The sequence below is a fragment of the Aquarana catesbeiana genome, linkage group LG05 (genome assembly GCF_042186555.1).
Source record: "Aquarana catesbeiana isolate 2022-GZ linkage group LG05, ASM4218655v1, whole genome shotgun sequence".
Classification (NCBI taxonomy): Eukaryota; Metazoa; Chordata; class Amphibia; order Anura; family Ranidae; genus Aquarana; species Aquarana catesbeiana.
The window spans coordinates 374,350,163-374,376,314 of record NC_133328.1 but is presented as its reverse complement, the minus strand read 5'-3'; the positions used below and the strand labels follow the sequence as shown (position 1 = coordinate 374,376,314).

The 26,152-nt window shown below is 40.0% G+C and overlaps 1 protein-coding gene across 4 annotated transcripts in view; it reads left to right on the top strand.

The window, feature by feature from the left end:
* The window catches only part of ECI2 (enoyl-CoA delta isomerase 2), a 116,704-nt gene that overhangs the window by 34,404 nt on the left and 56,148 nt on the right, over window positions 1–26,152 (top strand). For 2 of the 4 annotated variants that reach the window (XM_073630988.1, XM_073630989.1), the window contains exons 2-3: window positions 11,206–11,362; window positions 15,060–15,158. In XM_073630988.1, the coding sequence (XP_073487089.1) occupies window positions 11,206–11,362; window positions 15,060–15,158 (256 nt within the window). Of the gene's footprint in view, window positions 1–7,505; window positions 7,724–11,205; window positions 11,363–15,059; window positions 15,159–23,497; window positions 23,566–26,152 lie in introns of all 4 variants that reach the window. The other 2 variants (XM_073630991.1, XM_073630990.1) reach the window with 2 other exon arrangements.

Here is a 26,152-nt window from a genome sequence, read left to right as displayed (position 1 = left end):
TCTTCTTCTTGGTGGCAGCGGGACACTACTTGTGCTTGCCACCTCACCAGCTTGGACTGCACTTATGGGACTCGCCACGTCACCAAGTGTTACTGCAGTGCTGGTTTGACTAAGACCGAGGTGTACTAGGCCACTGGCGCTTGCCAGTTCACCAAAACGCTACCAAAAAAACTGTTAGCGATCGCAGGGATCAGGCCTGACTCTGCGATTGCTGCAGTTATGCGTTTAGTGTTTTGTAAGTGACAGTGATCTATCGATACTGCACTTAGGTGGGCTGGGCCGGGCGGAGGGGCAAAACGCAGGTGCTAGCAGGTATCTGGGCTGATCCCGCTAACACTGCGTTTTTGGGAACCCTAAACTGCTGGGGACGCTAGTATAGTTCTGATCAGATATTGATCCGTACAGATACTATACCACTAAGGGAGGTGTACGGTGCGTGTGTGGGTGTTAGCGCTACTGGCACTAACCTGACGTTGCCTGGGGCTGGTGCTTGCCAGTTCACCAAAATGCTACCAAAAAAACTGTTAGCGATCGCAGGGATCAGGCCTGACTCTGCGAACGCTGCAGTTATGTGTTTAGTGTTTTGTAAGTGACAGTGATCGATTGATACTGCACTTGGGTGGGCTGGGCTGGGACGGGCGGAGGGGCAAAACGCAGGTGCTAGCAGGTATCTGGGCTGATCCCGCTAACACTGCGTTTTTGGGAACCCTAAACTGCTGGGGACGCTAGTACAGATCTGATCGGATCAGATATTGATCCGTACAGATACTATACTACTAAGGGAGGCGTATGCTGCGTGCGTGGGTGTTAGCGATACTGGCGCTAATCTGACGCTGCCTGGGGCGACGCATATCACCGCCGGGCGATCAGGGGGCTAAACTTTTATTAGGTAATAAACGGCGGGTGCCCTGACACTGTAAAATATAAACGAACTAACCAGCGTCACCCGTAACGATTATACGGTGATCAGTGGTGAAAGGGTTAACTAGGGGGCAATCAAGGAGTTAAAACATTTATTAGATAGTATATGGGTGTCCCTGTCACTATAAAACGCTGACGGCGAACCTAAATATTTACCTCCTTAACTAGCGTCACCAGCGACACTAATACAGCGATCAGAAAAATGATCGCTTAGCGACACTGGCGACAGGGGGTGATCAAGGGGTTAAAACTTTATTAGGGGGGGTTAGGGGGGTACCCTAGACCTAAAGGGGGCTAACCCTAACTGACCTGACACCATGCAGTAATCAGAAAGAAAAAAAAAAACTGCTTGGCGTCAGTGTGACGGGGGGGGTGATCGGGGGGGGATCGGGGGTGTTTTGTGTGCCTGGCATGTTCTACTGAGTGTGTGTGTGTTTGTGCACTCACATTGATGTCTTCTCTCCTCGGCGCCGGAATGGAAACTGCTGAGCCGAGGAGAGATGACATCACATCCTCTGCCTGTGTGTACTACACACAGGCAGGGGAGGATTCTCATTGGCTGGGAGCGATCGCGAGGGGGGGCCACGATCGGATGGCCTCCCCCTCATCACTGAACGCTCCCAGACCAACGGCGACCGCCTCAGGCACAGGGGGGGTCCGATTGGACCCCCGCCCGCGGGAAGGCAATCACGTACCAGGTACGTGATTTTGCCTGCCCGTGCCATTCTGCTGACGTATATCAGCGTGAGGCGGTCGTCAAGTGGTTAAACTGGGTATATATAGTGGAGTAGAATACAAAATAGATACAAGAGGTATATGTGGGTGGTACTTACCAATAGTACCAAGAAATAGCCCATAGGTACAAAGCCAGTGTATTAAATGGGTGAGTACACAATCCCCTCAAGTATAGAGACCGATGGCATGTCTGAGAGAGGGGGTATAGCAACCCATTAAGTACTTAGCATATATATAAAAAAAAGATGCCCAAATGCAGGCACAACTGACCAGAAAAATACAAAAAAGAAGACGTGACGACCCACCTGAATATGTAAATAATGCACTTATCCCACAGGGAAAACAAAAGGTCTCCCCCTGTGGGATAAGTGCATTATTTACATATTCAGTTGGGTCCTCACGTCTTCTTTTTTGTCTTATTCTTGCCACTATATATACCCTGTTTAAGGGGTTAATACCTAACTATAGACTTTTGCCTACTTTCAGATACTGTGTTGAGAACATTTATAGTGGGAATCTGTGACCTCTTGCCTCTGTGTGATCTATATTCTAATATTTCTACATGATTGTTTTATATCAGGTGAGAGCTATTCTAGTATAAACTGCTTTGATTTGAGGGTTTTTTATAACGGCACCCTAATCCATAATGCATATGTTGTTTTTTATTTATTTTTTTTTATTTAGTGGTACCTACCATAGACCACATGATATGTGGATATTTCATTTTATACACACATATATATGAAACTCAATTTCGTCTTTCCGGTTGTCTGTTCGTTTTGTGAGGTTTTCCCGTGCCCTGAGCCACAAGTTCACCAGGCAAGCTTATTTGTTATGTCTGTGAATATTGCCCCTACCCAGTATCTGTCCTGAGGAAGCTAATATCTTAGTGAAAAGCGTCGACGAGCAAGTTTTTGGAGGCATTACTGGATCAGAAATTCTTCTCTCACTTTGATACATTATCAAATCTATTTTTGTAACTTAGATCCAGCCCTCTGTAACTGCATTATTGGGTAACTGTGTCTATACAGGTGTCAGAAACTATGCATCAGACTGAGACAGAAGTACAGTTAAATCACACTTTAATAATAATAATAATAATAATAAAGGTAAATGTAGTCAAAACATAGCCAGAGTTCAGAAACCCGGAACGCATAGTCAGACAAGCCAAAACGTCAGGGAGCCAGAAAGGAGCGTAGTAGAACAGCAAGCAGAATCTGGAACCAGAGGGAATGTCAGCCATGCAAGTCTTTAACAGGAACACAGGAGATCGTCTCTAGAGATGTGACCAAGGCGAAGGCAGAGATCATCTGGACTGGATGGCTTAAGTAGACAGAACTGACGAGCAGGATACCATCAACAGGTGGAGAGATAGGAGCTGGCAATTATCCGACAGCTGAGCGGCCAGCTTTGAGAAGAAAGGGCTGAGCCCAGCCCTGACAACAGGGTGTTCTTTATGTTGTTTATATGTTTTTTTTATTATGCTGTAATAAAATTTCTTCCTTCTTCCTTCCTTTTTCCTTTTCTTCCTTTTTTTTTTTTTTTTTTCTTTTTTCTTCCTTTTTTTTTTCTTTTTTCTATTTTTTCTCCCTCTCATTATGTGCCCACAAAGTCCACCAATTTTTTGACTTGTTCAATCCTTATATATTGCAAATTTGGTTGTTTTGCCCTTACATTTCTTATTTCTGGAATAGTTATGCATCAGTGTTGAAAAAATAATGTTTCCAATCGCTCTATCCTCATAAATTTAAGAAGACTTTGCTTCCAACCAGTAAATTTCCAAGTGTTCTATTTTCCAGTTTACTAGATGAGTACAAGAAGGCCCTGATCTGGTAATGATTGCTGGTCCAAAAATTACAGTGGTCCTCTTTCCTAGCTGTCGCGAGAAATCAGTGACTTCCCAGTTACTTGATTGGGTAAATGCATTAAGAAAGCAAATAGTTTTTACACACAGTTTTGTGAATTAAAAGTTTAGCAGTTTCAGAAATTGACTCTTTGTATAAATAATTTAAAGCTTGGGAACTGTAATTTGTTGGTTGTTTTTTAATCCACTGCAAAACATAGAAACCTGAAACTGCTAATTCTTTTCCTCGAAGCCTGGAGGCAGGGTGGGTTTTAATTAAGCAAAATATCCCAACATTCATTATCAAAATGCAACTTCATTATTTTCTAATCCAGGTTTATTAAAAAAGAGAATAATGTACTAGAATTGCGAGGGTATTTTTATAGCTGTCGTGCATAATTTTATACTGTAAATGTTTTCATAGTTCACTGTCATTTGGAGACAATTACAAAACAATCACATTAGTTACATTGCCTTAAGGGCCCTTTCAGAAGTGCGGATCTGTATCCAGCCATCCGCTTGCTCAGTAGGGATCACTCCGTTGATCCCCACTTAGCCGGCGGATGACAAGTCCGTCTCTGCACACTGTGCAAGGACGGACCTGTCAGTGAGACCGCTCTCCTCTGTGGGGAGATCGGATGATTACCGATCGCCTGTCCGTTTTCATCCGATCCGCCAGACGGATGGAAAATAGGACATCCATCCATCTGGATTTTGTGGAGCAGATCGGATCGGGGCGGATCGGAAGTCAGTGGACATGTCACCGCTGACATCTGTCGCTCCGCAGAGATATATGGGGGGACCGTTCAGATCCGCTGAACTTGATTACAGACCAAATAAAAAACAAACACAAGAGGGTGCCTCCATCTAGGCGTAGCAATGTATTTTTAAAAAGTATAAAAGGCAATAAAAATGCACTCACTAGCTAAAAGTGGATCAAGGCCTGTCATAAACCCATATAGACCTCCATAGGATCACCGCGAGGCTGCAGAGCTCTGCAGGCAAGAGGCTGGCTGAAGCAGAGTTCTTGATGGAAGTACAGGGGGTACAGGGGGTCCCCGAACATCCGAGTTGCGAACGACTCCTACTTACGAACGGGGCCCGAGTGATGTCACTGCCGGCCGAATCTTCCTCTCCTTGCTGGAGTGAGCCATTCCTCTGTTCCTGGCCTGGCTGCGGGCCCCCCTCGTCATCCTGCCTGCCCATCCACAGGCCTGGTACGGTCCGGTGGCCTGCCAGGCCGCTAAAACTGCCCATCGTGGCCACGGCCTTGTCCGGCCTAGTGTGGCCTAATGAAGCCTCCAGGATCCCCGGTCTTTCCTGCGCCGCTGCCCCGGGAAAGTGCACCGCGGCCGGCCTGCCTGGACTCGGATCGCAGACACTGCTGCTTTCACCATCCATCCCCCTGCTGTGCCCGGCAGCTCCCCTCTCTCTGCTGTCTCCTGTCCCTGCCGCCATGTAAACAGTGAGAGGGGAGAGCTGTGCTCCTCCCCTCTCAGCTGTGACAGGAAATCTAGCACAGAGCTAGGACTCCTGTTTTGGAGGTGACAGGGTCAATAAAGAGAACCTGTCACCTCCAATTGCTATCACACAGGGAATTGTTTTCTCCTGAATTATAGCAATAAAGATAAGTGGGGAAAAAAATTGATTAAAATAAATAAGAAATACAGTAATAATTAAATTAATAATATAAAAAAAGTAATTAAAGTAAAGAATAAGAAAAATAATATTAAAAATAAGAAAATTATACAAAAATAAAAAAGACTGGATTTGCAGTTAAAAAAAGGTACTGTTCCGACTTACAAACAAATTTGACTTAAGAACAAACCTACAGTCCCTATCTTGTTTGTAACCCGGGGACCCCCTGTACAGCTGTCGGCCTTTAGGCTGGAACATAAGCAACAGCAGCTTCCAGAAGTGGCAAGATAGGTTCTGTTTGGAGCTGCAGCCATCTTGGCTGGGTGATGACAGGAAGTGAAGGGGATATGGCTACAAGTTTCAGGGCAGTCAGGAGTTCCCCTTTATCAAGCCATAGGCAGGAGATTGGCCAAAGGACAAGTCTTTTATATACTGTGAAGAGTGGGAGGGGGCGGGCGTAGGAGGCCAGTACTATTAACTCTTGTTTAATCAAACTAGTGTTATGCATATGAAGGAAAGGATAAGGTGATACATAAGGTTAATGGTAATTGACCCTAGAGCAGTCAGTTAACATTAGCCTTATTATATGGGTTTATGACAAGCCTTGATTCACTTTTATCTATTGAGTACATTTTTATTGTCTTTTTATACTTTTTTTTTTTTTTTTTTTTTTTTTTTTTTTCCATCGCTACACCTAGATGGAGGTGCCCTCTTGTGTTTGTTTTTTCATATGTGCATTAAGATTTCAAGACCTAATCTGAGAGGAGCTGGATCCACTTACCTGGTGTTCCCTACCACTCTCCTGGCCCCCTTATGTACCCCATTAAATGATGGCTAGGTTCTAGTCAGCGCAATAGCTTATTCATATTTATTTTTTTATTATTATTATTATTATTATTATTATTACAGAGCCCCCCGAATATATGTAAGGACTGGAGTCCACAGGCGTGCGTTTGGTTCAAGTGGGTTTTCCATCTCCATACAAGTCTTTGAAAATGCAAAACCCTCTTGAAGTAGGCAGACCCAAATCAGCTCTACTACAGGTCTAATGCAGCTGTGTATGAATTCTAAACCTCAGAAGCATCTCAAACTGATGTTGCCGACACAAGCCTAAAGCCCTTCAACAGACCTTAAGCCACAAAATCATGTAACTTCCCCAATCCCACCCACCCACATTTTTTTTTTTTTGTTTCTTTGTTTCCCCACCTCTTCATTTGGTTGTCGGGAGCTAAGAAAGTGTTGTGTACTCTTTCAGATTTGTCAGAAATTACTCAAAGTTGAGAGCTTTTTTTCCCAGCAGCACTGGACCAGTCATCTGGCCCAGCCCTGTCACCCGGACAGTGTCCTTCTTCTCTATCCTGGGAGGCAGTTATGCTTGCAATGCTGAATGGAAGACAGCATAATAAAGAAAACTGGAGTATATTCTGCTGAGAAAGGAAGACGTTGCGTGACCCTGATATTTTGTCACGCATTGACAAAATAAAATGTATTTTTAATGCCATGATCAAAAGATTTTATTTATTTTTTTCAAAAGAGTAGTTGACATCCATTTTAGAATAGCTACAACACTGGTAGAGGACGTTTGGGGCATTGTGTATGTGAGGTAGAGTGGATATAAAGTCTACACACTCCTGTCAGGTTTCTGTGATGTAAAAAAAAAAGACAAAGATAAATCACTTCAGAAATTTTTTGACCTATAAACTGTACAACTCAGTTGAACAACAAACTGAAATCTTTTAGATGGAGGGAAGTAAAACTAAACTAATATGGTTGCATAAGTGTGCACACCCTTAAACTAATACTTTGTTACAGCACTCAGTCTTTTTGGGTATGGGTCTATCAGCATGGTACATCTTGACTAGGCAATATTCGCCCAATCTTTGAAAAACCCTCCAACTATGTCAGATTGCAAAGGCATCTCTTGTGCACAGCCCTCTTCAGATCACCCCACAAATTTTCAATCGGATTCAGCTCTGGGCTCTGGCTGGGCCATTCCAAAAGTTTAATCTTTTTCTGGTGAAGCCATTCCTTTGTTGATTTGGATGTATGCTTTGGGTTGGTGTCACGCTGAAAGATGAAGTTCCTCTTCATGTTCAGCTTTCTAGCAGAAGCCTGAGAGTTTTGTGCCAATATTGACTGGTATTTGTAACTGTTCATAATTCCGTCTACCTTGACTAAGGCCCCTGTTCCAGCTGAAGAAAAACAGCCCCAAAGCATGATGATGCCACCACCATGCTTCACTGTGGGTATGGTGGTGTTTTTGCGCGAAACATTCAGCCATTACTAACACTCATATTATGCCAATAGAGGTCTAAGATTCATTTTCTATTATATAACACCTAATCATTTATAATTTATGTTCATTCAGTGACCGGGACACTTCCTGACGACGTCATTATGACAAAACGTACGTCAAGGCACATCCCGATCACACAATCTTTTTTCGACCACTTCCGGTTTCGGCTGATCAGGTGGTGGAACGCATGACAATTCACTACAAGCGGGAGCAAGCGAGGCGGCTGCTTCACACTTCACCTGACATTGCTGAGCCTGTCACGTTCATTGCCAAGGAAAGGCACTTTTAAAGTAAGCGGCCACTCGGCCTGTTGTTTTTATATTTTTTAATAAACGGAATTACGCTATGCATTGCCTTTTCCACTTTTTTTCTAAAATATTATTCTGGCGGAGTATTTCCTGGATTATCCACCTGGTACCATTAAAGAGTACAGATCACAGTTATCTAAAGCCCCACCTGACCTATCTTTTTAAGTAAAGAGGTCATGGTGGTTTGGTAAGTAGGATACTTACCTTTACTCACTGGGTGTCGCTGTATCCATAATCGCCCTTTGGCAATGGTGATGGTTAAAAAATCTGAAAACTTCACATAATTTATGGACATTACTTTGGCACTTTAGTTGGCTGTTCATTAATGCACACTGCACTTTTTGATTGATTGTGTTCAGTGTTCACCTATGTTTTACAATGATGCATATGATGGTATAGCAGTCCAGAAAACTTCACACAATTTGTGGATGCTTGGTTTGATATATTTGTAGGCAGGTGTGTGACATGTCTGCTAGGAGTACAATATATCTGCTGGCTGTTTACTGATGCATATTATATTCACAAGTATTGTGTCATTCTATACCATATTTTTTACCCACTTCTGATTATAATGTTACGGTATTGTTCTCATTGACTATGAAATATTGAGCACTAGCACTTTACTGTCACACTTATTTACTATTAGCGCCCCCTTATTATTATACATCCCCCCCCCCAATATAAGGGGATTGCAAAATCAACAGACTGGGTCCGTCATCTGGAGATAATACCTAAAAATCATTAGGATTATCCTCCTGGAGCTCCCGCAGAAAAGGCATTTGACAGAATTGGTCACGATTAAGCAACCAATTCTTGGTCCAAGAACTCCACCTTCCCCTGCTCATGGACTGGACTTGGGTCAAAGCAATAACTCCGAAGCCCAACAACGGCACGATCTCTCCGACAAGAACAAACATGGCTAGTAAACTAACGACTGCTCAGAGCGATTGACAGAACACACTGAAAATCAGAAAGGACCTGACAAGCACGACCTGAAAATCAGAAACGACCTGACAAGCACGCACTAAAAATCAGACGCGAACTATAAATAGAACGCACTGAAAAACAAACGACCTGACAAGCACGCACTGAAAAACAGATAGGAACCGACAAGCACAACCTGAAAGGCAGAAACTAACTGAAAAGCACAAGGCTGAAAAGCGCAAATCGTTACTCACCAAACTTTTACTAACACGAGATTAGCAGAAGGAGCCCAAAAGTGTGGCGCACGACTATTGAACTTCCTTTTTATTGGTTCGTCGTACGTCACTACGTTCGTAATTGTTGGCCAACATTTGCGTGACCATGCGTATGCAAGACAAGTAGGAGCCAACACCCTTCGAACAAAATTCCACGGTTTTGTTGTTGGAAAGTCCGATTGTGTGTACGAGTCTTTGGTGTTAGGACTAAAATGGCGTTTTAGTCCCATTTTAGTCTTCTGCAATTGTTTTTAGTTTTAGTCGACTAAATCTCCAGTACATTTTAGTCGACTAAAACTCATTTTAGTCGTCTAAAATCTAATGGGTGTAATTTAATTGTAATGCATTAGTAACATTTCTCTACAATTTCCAAACTTATTATATACTGCTGGAGTGAAAAATCTCATATGTTATTATTTAAGGTATTGAGGTATGAACATGCACTACAGACTAGTGTTAATTTTGAAGTCAAATTTCAATTTAGTTTTAGTCTTTTGACTAAAATGCCATTTTAGTTTTAGTTGTATTTTAGTTGACGAAATTAACACTGGTGGGAAGCAGGGCAATTGGTAGCTAACAGAAGATAGCTAAGACCCCATACACACTATTAGATTTTCTGCAGATTTTTGTCTTCAGATTTACCAAAACCATGTAGTGCAAGGGCCTGCCTGATTGCATACAGATTGAAACTCATAAGGTTTGACCTCCATATTATAGGTTTTGGTAAATCTGAAGACAACAATCTCCAGAAAATCGAAATAGCATGTATGGGGTCTAAGAAGGAAGAAATTCTTTAGTGCAGCTCACAGGAAGTGACAGACACTGCATTTATGCCAATGTCATCAGATATTTACTGTATTTGCTGAAACCTTTCTTAGCTTAAAAAAGAAAACTAAAGTTTTCTAAAGGATGTAAGCTGCAATATATTGCACTTTTGTTTTTGGGTTTAGTTTTCCTCTTCAAATGAATAATAACCAAAAAGAAATACAGACAGTAAAAATTGTAGTGTTCCCTAACATAGTGGTTTTGCGTCTGTGGTCGGTGCAGCTAGATCAGTTTGTTATTGCTCACAGGTCAAAGAACCCCTAGCAACCTCTGCAGGAACTGTAGGGTTCCACAGAACCTTGGTTAAATGGCTGCTCTACATCCTCTAAAATATGGCTGGAGTCCAGGATAGGATTGGTTTGAGGTAGAGGTACTGAGTAGAACCCACTTCCTTCCTAGAGTTTGTCTGCTTTAAAGCAGAACTAAACTCTCCACATATACAATGCCCATTTTGCATTGTATAAAAAGTTGTAAGAAATAGACCTACTAATGTGTGAACATGTGTTTTTATTGCTATCTGTTTTCTCTTTCTTTTTGGCTACCAACATTCTCTATCAGGAAAGAAAGTGAAATTCTGATAGAGGTCATAACCCTCTCTGAAGCTATAAAAAACAAAAGTAAGATGCATTTCAGCTAGATATTGGCTTTAAAGCTCCAGTCAATTCACCATGTAAATGCACGGAACATGGCCCATCTGACTTTTCTCTTGTTTTTTGTGATTGGTTGCTCAAGCCAGGCCACGCCGTGTGTATAATTCTGTAACCAATGGTAACATCCGAACACCTCATCTGGAACATGACATTCTACAGGCTAGGGATTCCTTATGCTGCGTACACACGGCCGGACTTGCCAACGGGCTAAACTCCATCGGCATTTCCGACTGAGAGATTTAGAACATGTTCTATATCTGAGTCCGTCGGAAATGCCGACAGAAAAAGTCCGATGGGGCATACACACGGTCGGAATGTCTGACCGAAAGCTCCCTTTGGACTTTTTCTGTCGGGAAGTCTGGTCGTGTGTACGCAGCATAACTGCTGATCAGTGGGCATTGTATTCCTGTATGCCTTTTTATCCACTTGTGACGATTATATATGGCCAGTGAGAAATTATTCGCAGTTCTGTCCACATCAGTGTTCTGCAAGGAGGGAGGTTTCCTCAAAATAAGATATATATGGGTGCAAGGGAAAAGGGAATACAACTAAAAATAAAGGAGATTGAGTTAAGTTTTTCATATTATTATGAATGTGTCCTTATTGGTGATAGCAGTCTGTAAATTATTTAGAATTCATGTATGTGTTACCTGGAATAATTCTTTTAGAGTTGGATCTCAGAATCTCATGTGACCAATTATATAATATATGTATTAGCCTGCACAGATTTGTGCTGTTTTGACCTGCTTTGTAATCTTTTAATCTTTTGATTTGATCACATCTTGTTTAGTAAGTCGAGGAGTGTTGCAGCCCTTGGTGTCCACACTACAGCACGACATATGCAAGCAAGCCAGGAAGACTTTGATAAAGCACAGAATGACTTGAAAACATTAAAAAAAGACCCTGGCAATGAGGTCAAACTGAAGTTGTATGCTTTATTCAAACAGGTAGTTAAATGTTGCATGTTGTTTTTATGTGTTGAAAAAAGCTTAGTTGCATTCAGGGTGGAATTGATTTAAATCACTAGTAAAAAAGCTTGATTTAAATCTTAATTTTTTAAGAGCAAATGTCATCTCTGTCCCGCAGCGTCTCCTCCTCTGCCCGCTGACTCACCGAAAGTCCCATTCACTTTATTGGGACGACTTGTGATGCAGCAGTGACACAACAAGTTGAGGGACATGGAGGCAGCAGGTAAGTGGATGCCCGCTAACAGGTGCTGCCATGATTAATCTGAAATGACAGGTGCTCTTAAAATGTAAGGACTCATTCTTGCTGGTAGTTAGAATCTTTAATATTTGCAAACAATAAGCTGTCAGGTTAGTAAAACAGCGATATCAGAACCAATTCAATCATATAGTTTGTATTGTACATAGATTTGCAAAACAATGGGATAAAGGAATATTCCTGAACTTTGTTTTATCTCATGGTTACTGTGAAATTGTGTGAATGCATCAATGCAGTGCATGTTATCTCAGTTTGCAGAGCTTGGATTCATTGAATGAGTTTACCAAAAATGTCAATATTGCAGAATATACAGCCTCATGCTACATAACTAAGCTCCATTTTATGCTGAAAAAACTACATTTATTAATGTATATTAAATAGAAAACTATCTTTAGATAGATTTTACTCCAAAAGCATTTTATTAAAATAAATTAGATAAAATTTAAAAAAATCATTGATTTATATCTACCCTGGTTGCATTTAATTATGGTACAAAAGTAAAGCAGCATTTTGCTGTTTTGTAACTTGGTGTGACTATCCTGATCAATGTTGGTACTACAGGTTATATAGGGTAACACGTGTTTTTTATAAAAGCTCACTGAAACCCTGCGCCTTTACCTCTCCTGGTTTCCTGACACCCACTTGTCTTACAGCCTGCACGGGCCATTGTACTTTCAATCTGGAATCCCCCCACCACCAACAACTTTTTATTTTTACTTCAACCATTTTTCGAAGAATACTACAAAGCTGCCATTGGTGACTTCCTTTAGAAAATTCTAGTGTGCTTCTTTGAGTTGCAGAACTGGAAAAAAGTATCCATATCAACAAAATCAGAGTAACGTCAAAAGACCTCATCTGCATATTTGTTCTCCATTTGAGAATCTGAATGTTGAAGCCAGACTATCAACAAGACTACCAGATGCCCAGCATTTGCAGCTTGGATATTCAGCAATGGCAGCCTACATGTATACAGAAATAGAGCTGTGCTAAAGACTTTGAATACCCAGAAAAAAGCAGCTTATTCACAGTGTAAAACCAAAAAAAAAATTATGCAGCACTATTTGTATTAAATATACTATATGTGGTCATATTAACTACTTGCCGACCGCATTATAGTGGAAAGCTGGCCACAACATGGTCGTCCAGTTCTGGGAGGGCATCCATGGATCCACTGATTATCAGTTCCACCTCATTAGTGAAGATGAGAAATTACTTATTTGCAAAATTTTATAACTAACTAAATTTTAAGACACTTTTTTTTTTTTTCTTTTATAAATTTTAGATCTTTTTTGTTTAGCAAAACCTAAAAAACCCAGTGGTGATTATATACCACCAAAAGAAAGCTCTATCTGTCTCCAAAAATCTCTCCTTAAAAATGATAAAAATGTCATATAGGTACAGAGTTGCATGACCGTGCAATTGTCATTCAAAGTGCGACAGCACTGAAAGCTGAAAATTGGCCTGGGCAGGAAGGGGGTGAATGTGCCCAATACTGAAGTAGTTAAAAATAAAATTTGTGTCCAGAAGCTCCACTGGGGGTCATTAGCCTCTGATAAACACTCTTTGATAGCCCTGTGGTGGTGCATACAGTATATTGACTGGGAGGATTGTGTTTACAAAGTAGAACACAGAACTAGAACCTTTATGGACACAAAGTTCATTTTGAATATAATCACATATAGTTTATTTAATAGAAATAGTGCTGCATATTAATGGCAGCCTACGTGTTTCACACAGGGATGGATTTGTTTAAAATTTTCTGGCTCAGGCCCTGGAGTCTTCCATTCCCCAGTCCTCAGCAGGCTGTCCTCTACTGCTAGTGACTGTAGACTGGAAATGGAAATTGGCTGATGACAAAGATAAGTGAAAAATTGAAAAAAGGAAGGAAGGATTTTATCTTATCCACTTTAATACCAGGCTATATCTGACATTTCTCCCATACATGTAAAAATCTACATATTTTTTTTTTTCCTAGAAAATTGCTTAGAACCCCCAGGGCAGAGGCCCTAGAGAATAAATTGCTGGTTGATGCAATTTTGTTTATGTCACACTTCAATGAATTATTGGGCATACAAACACAATATACTATCCCTTTTTTTGGTAAAATGTAAAATATGATGTTACACTGAGTAAATAGATACCTAACATGCCATGCTTTAAAATTACGTATGCCCGTAGAATAGAAACAAACGACCGAACCTAAGAAAAAAATCCCCATAGGCAATGCTTTAAATGTTTTTACAGTTAACCAGTTTAGGATTACACAGGAAGTCTAGCCCTAGAATTATTACTGTCGCTCTGACATTCGTGGTGATACCTCACAAGTGTGGTGTGATCACCGTTTATATATGCACGCAGGAGCTATGTGAATGTTTGCATTTGCGCAGGAGCATGAGGGTACAGGGGGCCCTTTTTTTAAAAAAGTTTTCTATTTTATTTTACCCTGTACTGTACCATTTATTTATTTTGATTACATTTTATTGCTATAACAAGGAATGAACCCCTTCCACCGCCTGTAAAAGGAGGCTGTATAGCCTCTCAATCACTTTTACTGTGTACCGGCTCTAAAAAAAAAAATATCTGAATCATGACTGCAGCTGCAGCCATGACCAAAATATTAGCACCACTTCCCTAAGACATACAGTATACTCTTTATCTATCTACCTCTGGAACAGGTGATTACTTAAGCCTAGTACACATGGGTTGAATGTCAGGCAGCATCGGCCAGTTCAAAAGAAAGCGGCTGACATTCGTGTGTACTAGAGTTGGTCCAAAAGAAGCCGGCCGTTTTGCCGGCTTTTTTCGAAGGGGCATGACTGAAAAAAGTTTGCCAATCGGCTCCCGATCAGCACTGAGAGCGCTGACTGGAGTATTTTGGGGGGGGGGGGCGTCCCCCTGTCAAAACACAATAGCACAGCAGGGAAGATTGCTGTACTAACCTCGGATTGTTAGTACAGTGGCTCTGAGCTGTTAGGTGCTTTTTTTTTTTTTTCGTACAACCCGCTGGGTTGAACAAAGAAGAACTAATAATGTGTACAAGGCTTTGGGAAAAGAAGGAAAGTAATTTGCAGCTTACACTGAATTGTTAGCATATTATTCACAATTCATTGATAGTGTTTTATGCACCCGAACTGCTAATTTCAGAAATATATGATCACGGTAATGGGTCATTTTTAATTACAGCAGCGTATATCAAACAGTAAATTCAAACATTAGCAGCAAGAATTTCACAGTCCTGTTTCTTAGATTAATTAGACTCATCTGGATTACCAGTGTGCATTGGTGCAGCTGGATAGAACCCAATGAGTCAACAAGTCTGTCTTAGATGTTCATATTTCGCTGCATAATTTTATCTCTTATGTACTTTACAATTGGTACTTTGCTCTGTGTTAAAATATTTGTCCTATGTTTTTCCTGCAGGCAACGCAGGGAGCTTGCAATGCTCCAAAGCCAGGTATGTTAGACTTTGTAAACAAAGCAAAGTGGGATGCATGGAATTCACTAGGAGACTTATCCAAGGTAAATGTTGTTTTTCTGTTTAGTTAAAATACAGTTAAAGCGGTTGTAAAAGTTAGGGTTTTTGGGGTTTTTTTGGCGCTGCATACTAAAGTTGTTTTACCTTCATGCATAGAAAGGGGAAATGTTGCAGCATCTGTTTTTATTGGTCTGTGTTAAGCTTTCACCTGCCAGTTTTCACGTTTTGCACATAGGGGCATTCTAGCTGCACAGCGTGCATCCACACACTTCATTATTAAAGTGTATCCAAACCTTTTTTTCGTAATAAGTCACTTGCTTCATTCTTCATTCTTTCATTCAATTATTCATGTAATAATAAGAATACTTATTACAGTTCAACACTTATGGAAAAGCTCCCTGGATATTAGAACGGTTACAATTAGTGATGCATCGATGCCCTTTTTTGTTATCGACGGGTACGAGTACCGATACTTTTGGTCAAGTACTCACTGGTGCCGACTACCGATACTTTGCGGTGTAACTTGTGTCCATACAGAATGAATGGGTGCAAATTGCACTGCAAAGAATCGCATGCGATTTGACCAGGAATGCAGTGCGTTTCCTGTCCTACCCGCATTCCGTTTCCCCACCACTGCTGTGTGAACCCAGGCTTGTCATTGTGATTTTAGCCTGGATTCATACAGGAGCGGTGCAGGAAACCTCATGCAGTTCGGACAGGAATCATATCGCATTCCTGTTCAAATCGCATGCGACTCTTTGCAGTGCGATTTGCACCCATACATTTTGCATGGACGCAAATCGCACCGCAAAGTATCGGTTTTGGGTATTGAGTACTCGGTATTGGTAGTTGCAATACAGACAATATAAGCAATATTCTGTTGGTGGTATAATTTATGTTTGCTGTAAACTGAAAGCGGAATACAAATAAAATTGACTGGCCTTATAATAAAATAAAATAAATTCTTCTGTTTTAATATACTGAGAATATGGGTTGATGCTTTAAAAATATTTTATTTATTGTGTGTTTAACTTTAAATGCCAATTCATAGAATACTATTAACTTGTATTGCGAAAGTCTTTTTTGTTTTTTTAACAGTGTGGCTCTGCTAAAAACCTGGTCTCTGCATAATCACTCTTTTTTGTCCGTACTTTATAGCCCTTATAAAAAGATTGAAAAATGTAATTTATTGCAGTTTACTAATCCTTAAATGTGGTAGCTGCTTTAGTTTCCCCTTTTTTTATTCTTTACTTTCACCTGGTGATCCAGCCAGTAACAAACATCCTGGTCTAGGGTGGCTCCAGTGTAGATGGAGGAGCAATGGATCCGCATTTGGACAGCAGCATTGTCAATCTGGGGAGAGTATTGTTGGATGCACTAGTAAATTTAGATGAACTTGATTAACAACTTTGAAGCAGAACTCCAGCAAATTATTTTAAAGCCGTTACAGTTTTTTTTTATTTTGGGATAAAATTTTTAAACTAGAAAAGGTACAATTTCTGGGGAAATTGTGAAAGTGTTCTTGCCTCTACAACTGGAGTGGGCGGAGTAACTGGGTGGGGTGGAGTGGCTTGAGTAACTGTGAAAAGTGTTAAAAAGCTTAATATTTTAAAAAGTATAAATAGTAGTAAAAAAGTTCCATCATTCGCTGAAAGAGCTGAACATTTTTTTCAAAAGTAATTTTTTTATTCAAAAATGATTTTTTTTTTCTTCAAAAATGAATTTTTTTTTCTTCAAAAAGTAATTTTTTTTTTCAAAGGTAATTTTTTTTTTCAAAAATAATTTTTTTTTCGAAATTATTTTTTTTTTAAAGTAATTTTTTTTTTCAAAAATAATTTTTTTTTAAAAAAATTTTTTTTTTTTCAAATATATTTTTTTTTTTCAAAAATATTTTTTTTTTTACATGGGGCGGTCATAATGTTTTGGCTGATCATGGGGTGGTCATAATGTTTTGGCTGATCATGGGGTTGTCAGCTTTTGTCACCTCCCACTCTAGTTTTGAACATTTCGCCATTCATTCCTATGGGACCAATTTCGCCGCAAAAACGTCATTTCGTGGACCATTCGGCGAAACATTCCACAAAGTAATAACACACCAATCGGGAACAATCCGCTCGTTTCGGTATATTACTTGTCTCTGTAGTGTAAAAACTGTGGGAGGAGTCTACAAGCATTATCAAGTCTAGCAGATGAAGTCACATGCATTTGGGGTGTCTCAGCATCTTGTGTTTACAACCACTGTTTTCCTAGCAACGCTCATGCCCTGTTTATGCTTCCCAAATACTACTTCATCAAAACTGCCCCATCAGAATTACCCCATCAAAACTGCCCCATCATATTCCTCTATTATAAATCAGTACATGGTGTGTCTGTCCCCTCCCCCGGGCTCTGTAATCAGAGCTGAGATGCTCCAGCCACCTCCCCCCTGTGTATAACAGAAGCTTTGGTAACCATGGCAACAAAACAAACACAGTACACGCTGATTAATGGCTAAAATTTCCTGAAATGACCTCTAAACAAATGGCCGTATTTTAAAAACTATACATCCTACAGCGAAGATCTTTATATTGTGAGAATCACAAGACCCAGACCTAGATTGATGTATAGTATGTCTCTGAAATATTAAAAATGAAGGCACAGTCACAGTTTAGAAATTGCCCTTCAAATTTGGAGGGGGCTAGAGTGTAGTTTCAATGAATGTCAATGGACGGCGTGAGTTGCAAACAAATGGTCATATTGTGAAAACTATCAGGACTATGGCTTAGCCGTGGACATGTTTAGTGGCAGCAGGGATAGCTGAACGTTTTGATATAAGATTTGTGTAGGTGGGCTTGAAAATGAGGGAGTGGCGGCAGTTTAGAAATCATGTTCTGATTTTCCAGCTTTTGTCATCTCCCACTCTAGTTTCCCCATTCATTCCTATGGGACCAATTTCGCCGCAAAAACGACGATATTTCGTGAACCGTTCGGCGAAACGTTCCACAAAGTAATAGCACACCATTCGGGAACAATCCGCACGTTTCGGTATATTACCTGTCTATGTAGTGTAAAAACTGTGGGAGGAGTTAGGGTGGTAAATTTGGCTATAATAATAAGAATAATATATATGTGAGATAACAGTAAGTGGTCTTGCTATGCAAGAACACTTAATAATATATATGTGAGATAACAGTAAGTGGTCTTGCTATGCAAGAACACTTAATACTAGAAAAGGTACAATTTCTGGGGAAATTGTGAAAGTGTTCTTGCCTCTACAACTGGAGTGGGCGGAGTAACTGGGTGGGGTGGAGTGGCTTGAGTAACTGTGAAAAGTGTTAAAAAGCTTAATATTTTAAAAAGTATAAATAGTAGTAAAAAAGTTCCATCATTCGCTGAAAGAGCTGAACATTTTTTTCAAAAGTAATTTTTTTTTTCAAAAATGAATTTTTTTTAATCAAAAATGATTTTTTTTTCTTCAAAAATGATTTTTTTTTTCAAAAGTAATTTTTTTTTTCAAAGGTAATTTTTTTTTTCAAAAATGAATTTTTTTATTTGAAAAATAATTTTTTTTTCGAAATTATTATTTTTTTTAAAGTAATTTTTTTTTCAAAAATAATTTTTTTTTTCAAAAATATTTTTTTTTTTCAAATATATTTTTTTTTCAAAAATAATTTTTTTTTTAAAAGTAATTTTTTTTTCAAAAATATTTTTTTTTTTTCAAAAATAATTTTTTTTTTTTTCAAAAATATTTTTTTTTTACATGGGGCGGTCATAATGTTTTGGCTGATCATGGGGTGGTCATAATGTTTTGGCTGATCATGGGGTTGTTAGCTTTTGTCACTTCCCACTCTAGTTTTGAACATTTCGCCATTCATTCCTATTGGACCAATTTCGCCGCAAAAACGTCATTTCGTGGACCATTCGGCAAAACATTCCACAAAGTAATAACACACCAATCGGGAACAATCCGCTCGTTTCGGTATATTACTTGTCTCTGTAGTGTGAAAACTGTGGGAGGAGTCTACAAGCATTATCAAGTCTAGCAGATGAAGTCACATGCATTTGGAGTGTCTCAGCATCTTGTGTTTACAACCACTGTTTCCTAGCAACGCTCATGCCCTGTTTATGCTTCCCAAATACTACTTCATCAAAACTGCCCCATCAGAATTACCCCATCAAAACTGCCCCATCATATTCCTCTATTATAAATCAGTACATGGTGTGTCTGTCCCCTCCCCCGGGCTCTGTAATCAGCTGAGATGCTCCAGCCACCTTCCCCCCTGTGTATAACAGAAGCTTTGGTAACCATGGCAACAAAACAAACACTAACAGTACACTCTGAGTAATGGCTAAAATTTCCTGAAATGACCTCTAAACAAATGGCCGTATTTTGAAAACTATACATCCTACAGCGAAGATCTTTATATTGTGAGAATCACAAGACCCAGACCTAGATTTTGATGTATAGTATGTCTGTGAAATATTAAAAATGAAGGCACATTCGCAGTTTAGAAATTGCCCTTCAAATTTGGAGGGGGCTAGAGTGTAGTTTCAATGAATGTCAATGGACGGTGTGAGTTGCAAACAAATGGTCATATTGTGAAAACTATCAGGACTATGGCTTAGCCGTGGACATGTTTAGTGGCAGCAGGGATAGCTGAACATTTTGATATAAGATTTGTGTAGGTGGGCTTGAAAATGAGGGAGTGGCGGCAGTTTAGAAATCATGTTCTGATTTTCCAGCTTTTGTCATCTCCCACTCTAGTTTCCCCATTCATTCCTATGGGACCAATTTCGCCGCAAAAACGACGATATTTCGTGAACCATTCGGCGAAACGTTCCACAAAGTAATAGCACACCATTCGGGAACAATCCGCACGTTTCGGTATATTACTTGTCTATGTAGTGTAAAAACTGTGGGAGGAGTTAGGGTGGTAAATTTGGCTATAATAATAAGAATAATATATATGTGAGATAACAGTAAGTGGTCTTGCTATGCAAGAACACTTAAATATATATGTGAGATAACAATAAGTAGTCTTACTATGCAAGAACACTTAATAAATACCCCTGTCAGTGATAAATTGTCTAAAACCTCCAACTGCCATTATTGCTGGACAGCTTGGGTGGTTAAAGGAAGTTGAAGAATAACAGACTTTGAAAAAAAACACACTCTAATTATTTAGATGTCAGCGTACACCCCTAGGGATCGCTGTATTTGTTACACCGCTCTCTCGCTGCGTTACACAAAACAATTGTGTCTTTTAGTGATCACCCCACCTTATCCTTTTTTACACAGCACTGTTCACTCAGCTCTTTATACTCCTATACACAAAATAGCCACTATCCATGCAAATTATAATAGCTTTAGGCAGGCCATACATGGTGCAAATTTCTTTCCTGCAACCAAATTCCCACAATTTCCAGGGATAGTGCTGAAAGGGGAATTGGCGATGGTCTTCCCCTGATGGGGGCGGGCGTGGCAAGTCATCCCTGCCGGGAGAAGACAGTGATTATCGTTAGCGGCTATAGCAGCTGCTAATGATAATCGCAACAGAATCCAGCAGGCTGATTGTACCCAGGTTGATCGCTCAACTTGGTACATTCAGCCTGTCCATGAACAATTTGTATCTCAGGCCAGTTCAGCGGGAACCGTGTATTGCAAGCCTTAGCAATCACCTCTCTTGTTTTGCACAGCATTGTGTACACTGATATGACATGTCTGTATTTGTTCAAAATCTAATCTTTATTCTTTAAAAAAAAAAAAAAAAAAAAAAACCTTGGAAGAGTAGAGCAAATCAACACTTTGCTGAGGATTTAGTCATAGGAATTTCAGGGATGAGCAATCCTTTTTAATACCTCAAAAGGAATAATAAATCCTCAATTTTCTGGAGGCATTACTTAACCAACCCTGAATATTGATTATGGGAACCATGCCCTTGGTAAGGAAATTCTATTTTGATAAGCTTAAAAGTATTCAAGGTAAGATTAACTCTGTGGATTAATGTGTTAATGCTTAAATTGTGCCATTATCTTTGTTTTATTTCTTGGATGAAACATTTTTTTTCAATTTATATTTACTGAAATTGGCAAGAGTTGAAACACATGAGTTAGGCTTTATAATTGTATGCATTCTGTGCATAGAATTTAATTAAAATGTATATCAACGGGTCATTAAACAATACAAAAATGTTCTTTAAACAGTTTAGTTTTCCTGAAAGAACATTTGTCTTGAGTAATATGTGGACTACCAATTCTGGCTCCATTTTGAAATTGTTAGTTCCTTAGGTGTATTTATCTTCAATATGTCTATGCCTGCAGCAAATGACAGTGAGGGCAAAGTCATCTTTCCTTATCTCTATGGTCGGTCTAAGTCCAGGATTCAGAAAGAGTCAAAGTCAATACATTAGCATTCACTCTACATTCCCTTTAGTTGACAGCTTATGAAAAATGTAAGTAAATCTGTCATGAGAGAAATATGGGGATGCCATATTGCTAACCTCTTTATGAAATTGCTAATTAAATATCTTAACAAATATCCTGACAGATTTCTATACATTTTAAGCTAAACTGTGTATTTTACCTCATATGGAAAATGTATGCATATTTATGGCTAGTGTCAGTACCTCTCTTACTTTATAATAAGATTTTTGTTATTTGTCCTTTTTTAGGCTGGGTTCACACTGCAGCACGCTCCAGCTCACAGCAGGAGCGAATTGCACAGGAGCCCTGTGCATCTTTTGGTCTGTTTCAGGTCTGAATTCAGCCAAAAATTTGGGCTGAAATTGGATCTGAAACGCTGAATAGAGACGCACCGGACTCCTGCTGTGAGTCGGAGCGTGCTGCACAGTACATTAGCTCACAGTACATTAGCATGAACAATAAGTTGCAGAGTAAGAATAAATGAAAGAATAAGGCAGGACATACATGGGTCGAATTTTGAAAGAATTTTCTTTCGGAAATCTTATCTAAGAATTTTAGTTCGTATTTCGCACCATTAGTGGGCTGCACTAATTTTTTCGTGTGGCAATCAAATTTGAGTAATCGGACATGTTGGAAATTTTTTGAAAATCGAACAATTTTCTAATCAATGATGGGAGAATCGTGCGAAAAATGTAATCGAAAAAGAAATGCGCGTGTGCAAGAAAAGAAAATTCCCAGAAAGAAAGGGAGATTCCCAGTCACGAAAATTATTTTCTGTAGCAACATGAGGTGAAATTGAGGGCTTGGTTGGCTGAATTTCGTAATCAATGGTGGCACCATCGGATTACAAAACTCACAAATTTTCTGATTTTCAAAAGAAAATTCTTTTTCGAAATTCGACCCATGTATGGCCAGTCTAAGGAAGATGGCATACTTGTGATATTTGGTATTCAGGGCTGCTCTATAAGACAACATTATTTGTAGTAAGAAAATAAATTATTAATAACATTAAACCTAATGTATAGGAAAGAAATGCAGACAGTGAAAATTGTAGTGTTCCTACATATTGATAGTAAAGAAGTGCATGCTTACATTAATGGAAAAGTGCCCCTTTAAATTTATGGTCACTAAAGTGCTTTGTTAGGTAGTTAGTGGAAGAAGGGTTCCCGTAGCTTGAATAAAGGGCCCCCTTACCTCTGATGGTCAGTGGGAATAATGCTCCTTACATCGGGAGGGACAGTGGTATGAATGCTGGTTACATTGGGGTGACGTGGAAACAATTATTCTTGCATTAGGGATCAGTGAAAAGAATGATTCTTGCATTGGGGGTCAAATGGGAAGAGCGATTCTTGCATTGGTGGTCAAATTGGAAGAACGATTCGTGCATTGGGGGTCAAATGGGAAGAATACGTTTTTGCAAATGGTTATATGTTCTACACAGTGACTAGTCCCCTCATGTGTGGTTTCTGAACTGTGGACATTTTTTAATAAAAATAGGTTCTGCTTATTAAAGTATAAGATTTGATCTAAACCGCTCTGAACAATCTCCTCTGTCATAGCTGGGATGCACATTGACATCTCTATTTATTTTCACTTTCTTCATTTTAGTATTGGTGCAGTCAAGAGCAGGCTGATGTGAAAATAAAGAGACAATATACCAATGTGTGTACCAGCATTCACATAAAAGGGGATCACTGCTCCTCTGTTATTTTTTTAGGTTCCTCCTTCACTTCGATTTAGGGCAGGAAAGAGCAGGCTAATGAGAAATAAAATTACAACATGTCGGTGTGTGTCCTGATAATTATAGAGGAGATCCCTGCTGCTCACCCTTCACAGCACAACCTTGACCTTTATATCAATGTAGGCAAGAACAGGCAAAAGTTATTGGTAAGCCAGTGCTGTCGCTGTGCTGGCTTGTATACTATTTACAACAAAAGCCTGCTCTGTAGGCAGAAGGCTAATAGAATATGTATTACTTTAGACACGCCCTGCAAATTCCCCATCCAGGCTGCCGCTGCTGTAAGATGGTGTCACGGGGCAGAAGAAAAGGTATATCTTGCTGCAAAAACACTGTATGTGACCATATGTTAAGATCTAAGATTCTCAGCTAACAAACTATTGCAACAAATGGCTTTGTTTTTTTTTTCCCCAGTTAGCTCACGGTTTCCCTCTGTGCTTGCAGTAATGAAGGCAATGTTCCATTGCAGACTATATATACTATAATGCTCTGTATATATTGTTTTTGCACCAGCAGTTACTGTATTTATCACACCCAATAAAGACCATGTATACGTGTAAAATAATAGTAATAAGGCACATTCAAAACAGACAATATTGTAGTCCATAAGCAGTACTACTAAAACTTGACCTTGGAGTCCATATAATAAATTAATGGTGGCAGATATGCTCAGAGAAAGCCAGCTCTGCGGAATGAAGCAAAGCCGGGAAAGACTGGAAGCGCCACCTGAGTGTAGTATAATGCTGCGTACACACGGTCAGACTTTCCAACGTAAAATATGCAATCGGAGCTGCTTGTTGGAAATTCCGACCGTGTGTAGGCTCCAGCGGACAGTTTCCATCGGAATTTCCATCGCACAAAATTTGAGATCTGGTTCTCAAATTTTCTGACAACAAAATCAGTTCGCGTAAATTCCGATTGTGTGTACACAATTCCAACGCACAAAGTGCCACGCATGCTCAGAATCAAGCAGAAGAGCCGCACTGGCTATTGAACTTAATTTTTCTCGGCTCAACGTAAGTATTGTACAAAACCGCTTTCTTGACGTTCGGAATTTCCGACAAGATTTGTGTGACCGTGTGTATGCAACACAAGTTTGAGCCAACATCCGTCGGAAAAATTCCATAGATTTTTTTTGTCGAAATGTCTGAACAATGTCCGATTGTGTGTACTGGGCATTAGTGTAAACCAAATTCTCATCTTTAGTGGGGTGTCACTCAGGTCTCTCCTAACGTCCTCGCACTGTATCCACGGGCTGTAGAGTTGAAGGGTGGCTTGTAGTCTGTCCTGTGGCCACCAGGAAGTCCAACAAAATCAGCATGGAACGTATGGAACTGACGTCACTGGAAGTGGGTAGACAGCCGGGAACACTGCTCAGGATTGGCTACGTGCTCGGAGTATCAGCGCCTTCTATTGGCCTGAGGGGAAATGCCTATACTAATCTATTTAAATAGAGGAGCTGGCCAGCACCTCTATGGCAAGGTCAGATTTACACCAAAACTGAAAAAACTAACAGAATGAGAAGTAAAAGACCAAAGGCACTTGGTAACAAATTACCATAAAATGGGGACGAAGCTACACGTCTCATGAGAACTGTAGTAGGAAGCAATAAAGGCCATATACAATGGCAGATGATGGCTGATTTTTCAGCAGAGGAATCTATAAATATAAAAAAATATATATTATTGTTTTTTTTTTTTTTTTTATATGTACTGTATATATCCTTCTGCGGTAAGATTAGCCACCATCTGCCATTGAGTATGGCCTTTATTGCTTCCTACTACAATCCCCATGAGATGTGTAGCTTTGTCCTCATTTTATGGTAATTTATTTGTTACCAGGTCCTTTTGGTCTTTTACTTCTGATCCTGTTAGTTTTCTTTCAGTTTTGATGTAAATCTATGCTTGCCATAAAGGCGCTGGCCTCTGTAGTCCCACAGCCAGCTATTTAAATAGATTGGTATAGGCATTTCCCCTCAGGCCAGTACAGGCAGTCCCTGAGTAACGAACACAATAAGGACTCTAGGTTTGTTCATAAGTGGAATATGTGTGTAAGTCAGAACACTGCATTTTTAAGTGTAACTTCTGCCTGTGCAGGGATGTGGGATGTTCCGGGAGCTTCTGGGCATGCGGTACATGTTATCTGGGGCTCTTCTGGTCATCCAGTACATGTAGTCCTGCGGTGTGTCCAACGCTGCAAGATAGTTGCTCTGAGGTATCCAGGACCAGCGTGGAGCACAAGCGGCCGGCATTGAGGTCGTTTGTAACTCTGGGACTGCCTGTAGAAAGAGCTGATACTTTGAGCGCGTAGCCAATACTGTGCTGTCTCCCCACTTCCCCCACAGCCCGTGGATACAGTGCGAGGATGTTAGAGACTTGAGTGACACCCCACTACAGATGAGCATTTTTTAAACCTGTATCTTGTGAGTGTTTTGTATCTTGACAATTAAATTGTTTACACTAATATACTCATACTATATACTATACTCAGGTGGCCCTTCCTGTCTTTCTCATCTTTATTGGGTGTGCACAAGGGTCTTTGCTCCGATTTACTAGCATGCCTATCATGTAAAGCCCAACATCTGCCAAATCTGTATTACTTTCTCTGTCCTGATATGGATGATTCTCCTGCTTCCTGTTTTTCTTTCTCGAACATCACGGGACACAGAGCCACAGTAATTACTGATGGGTTATATAGGTATCACTGGTGATTGGACACTGGCACACCCTATCAGGAAGTTCAACCCCCTATATAATCCCTCCCCCTTGCAGGGATACCTCAGTTTTTACGCCAGTGTCTTAGGTGATGGACGTGTAAAGATGTCCTGTGCTGAGCTCCAAAGGGAATATCCTAAGATCCTATACTGGGGCAAGCCAGGCGAACCGGATCCATTCAAAG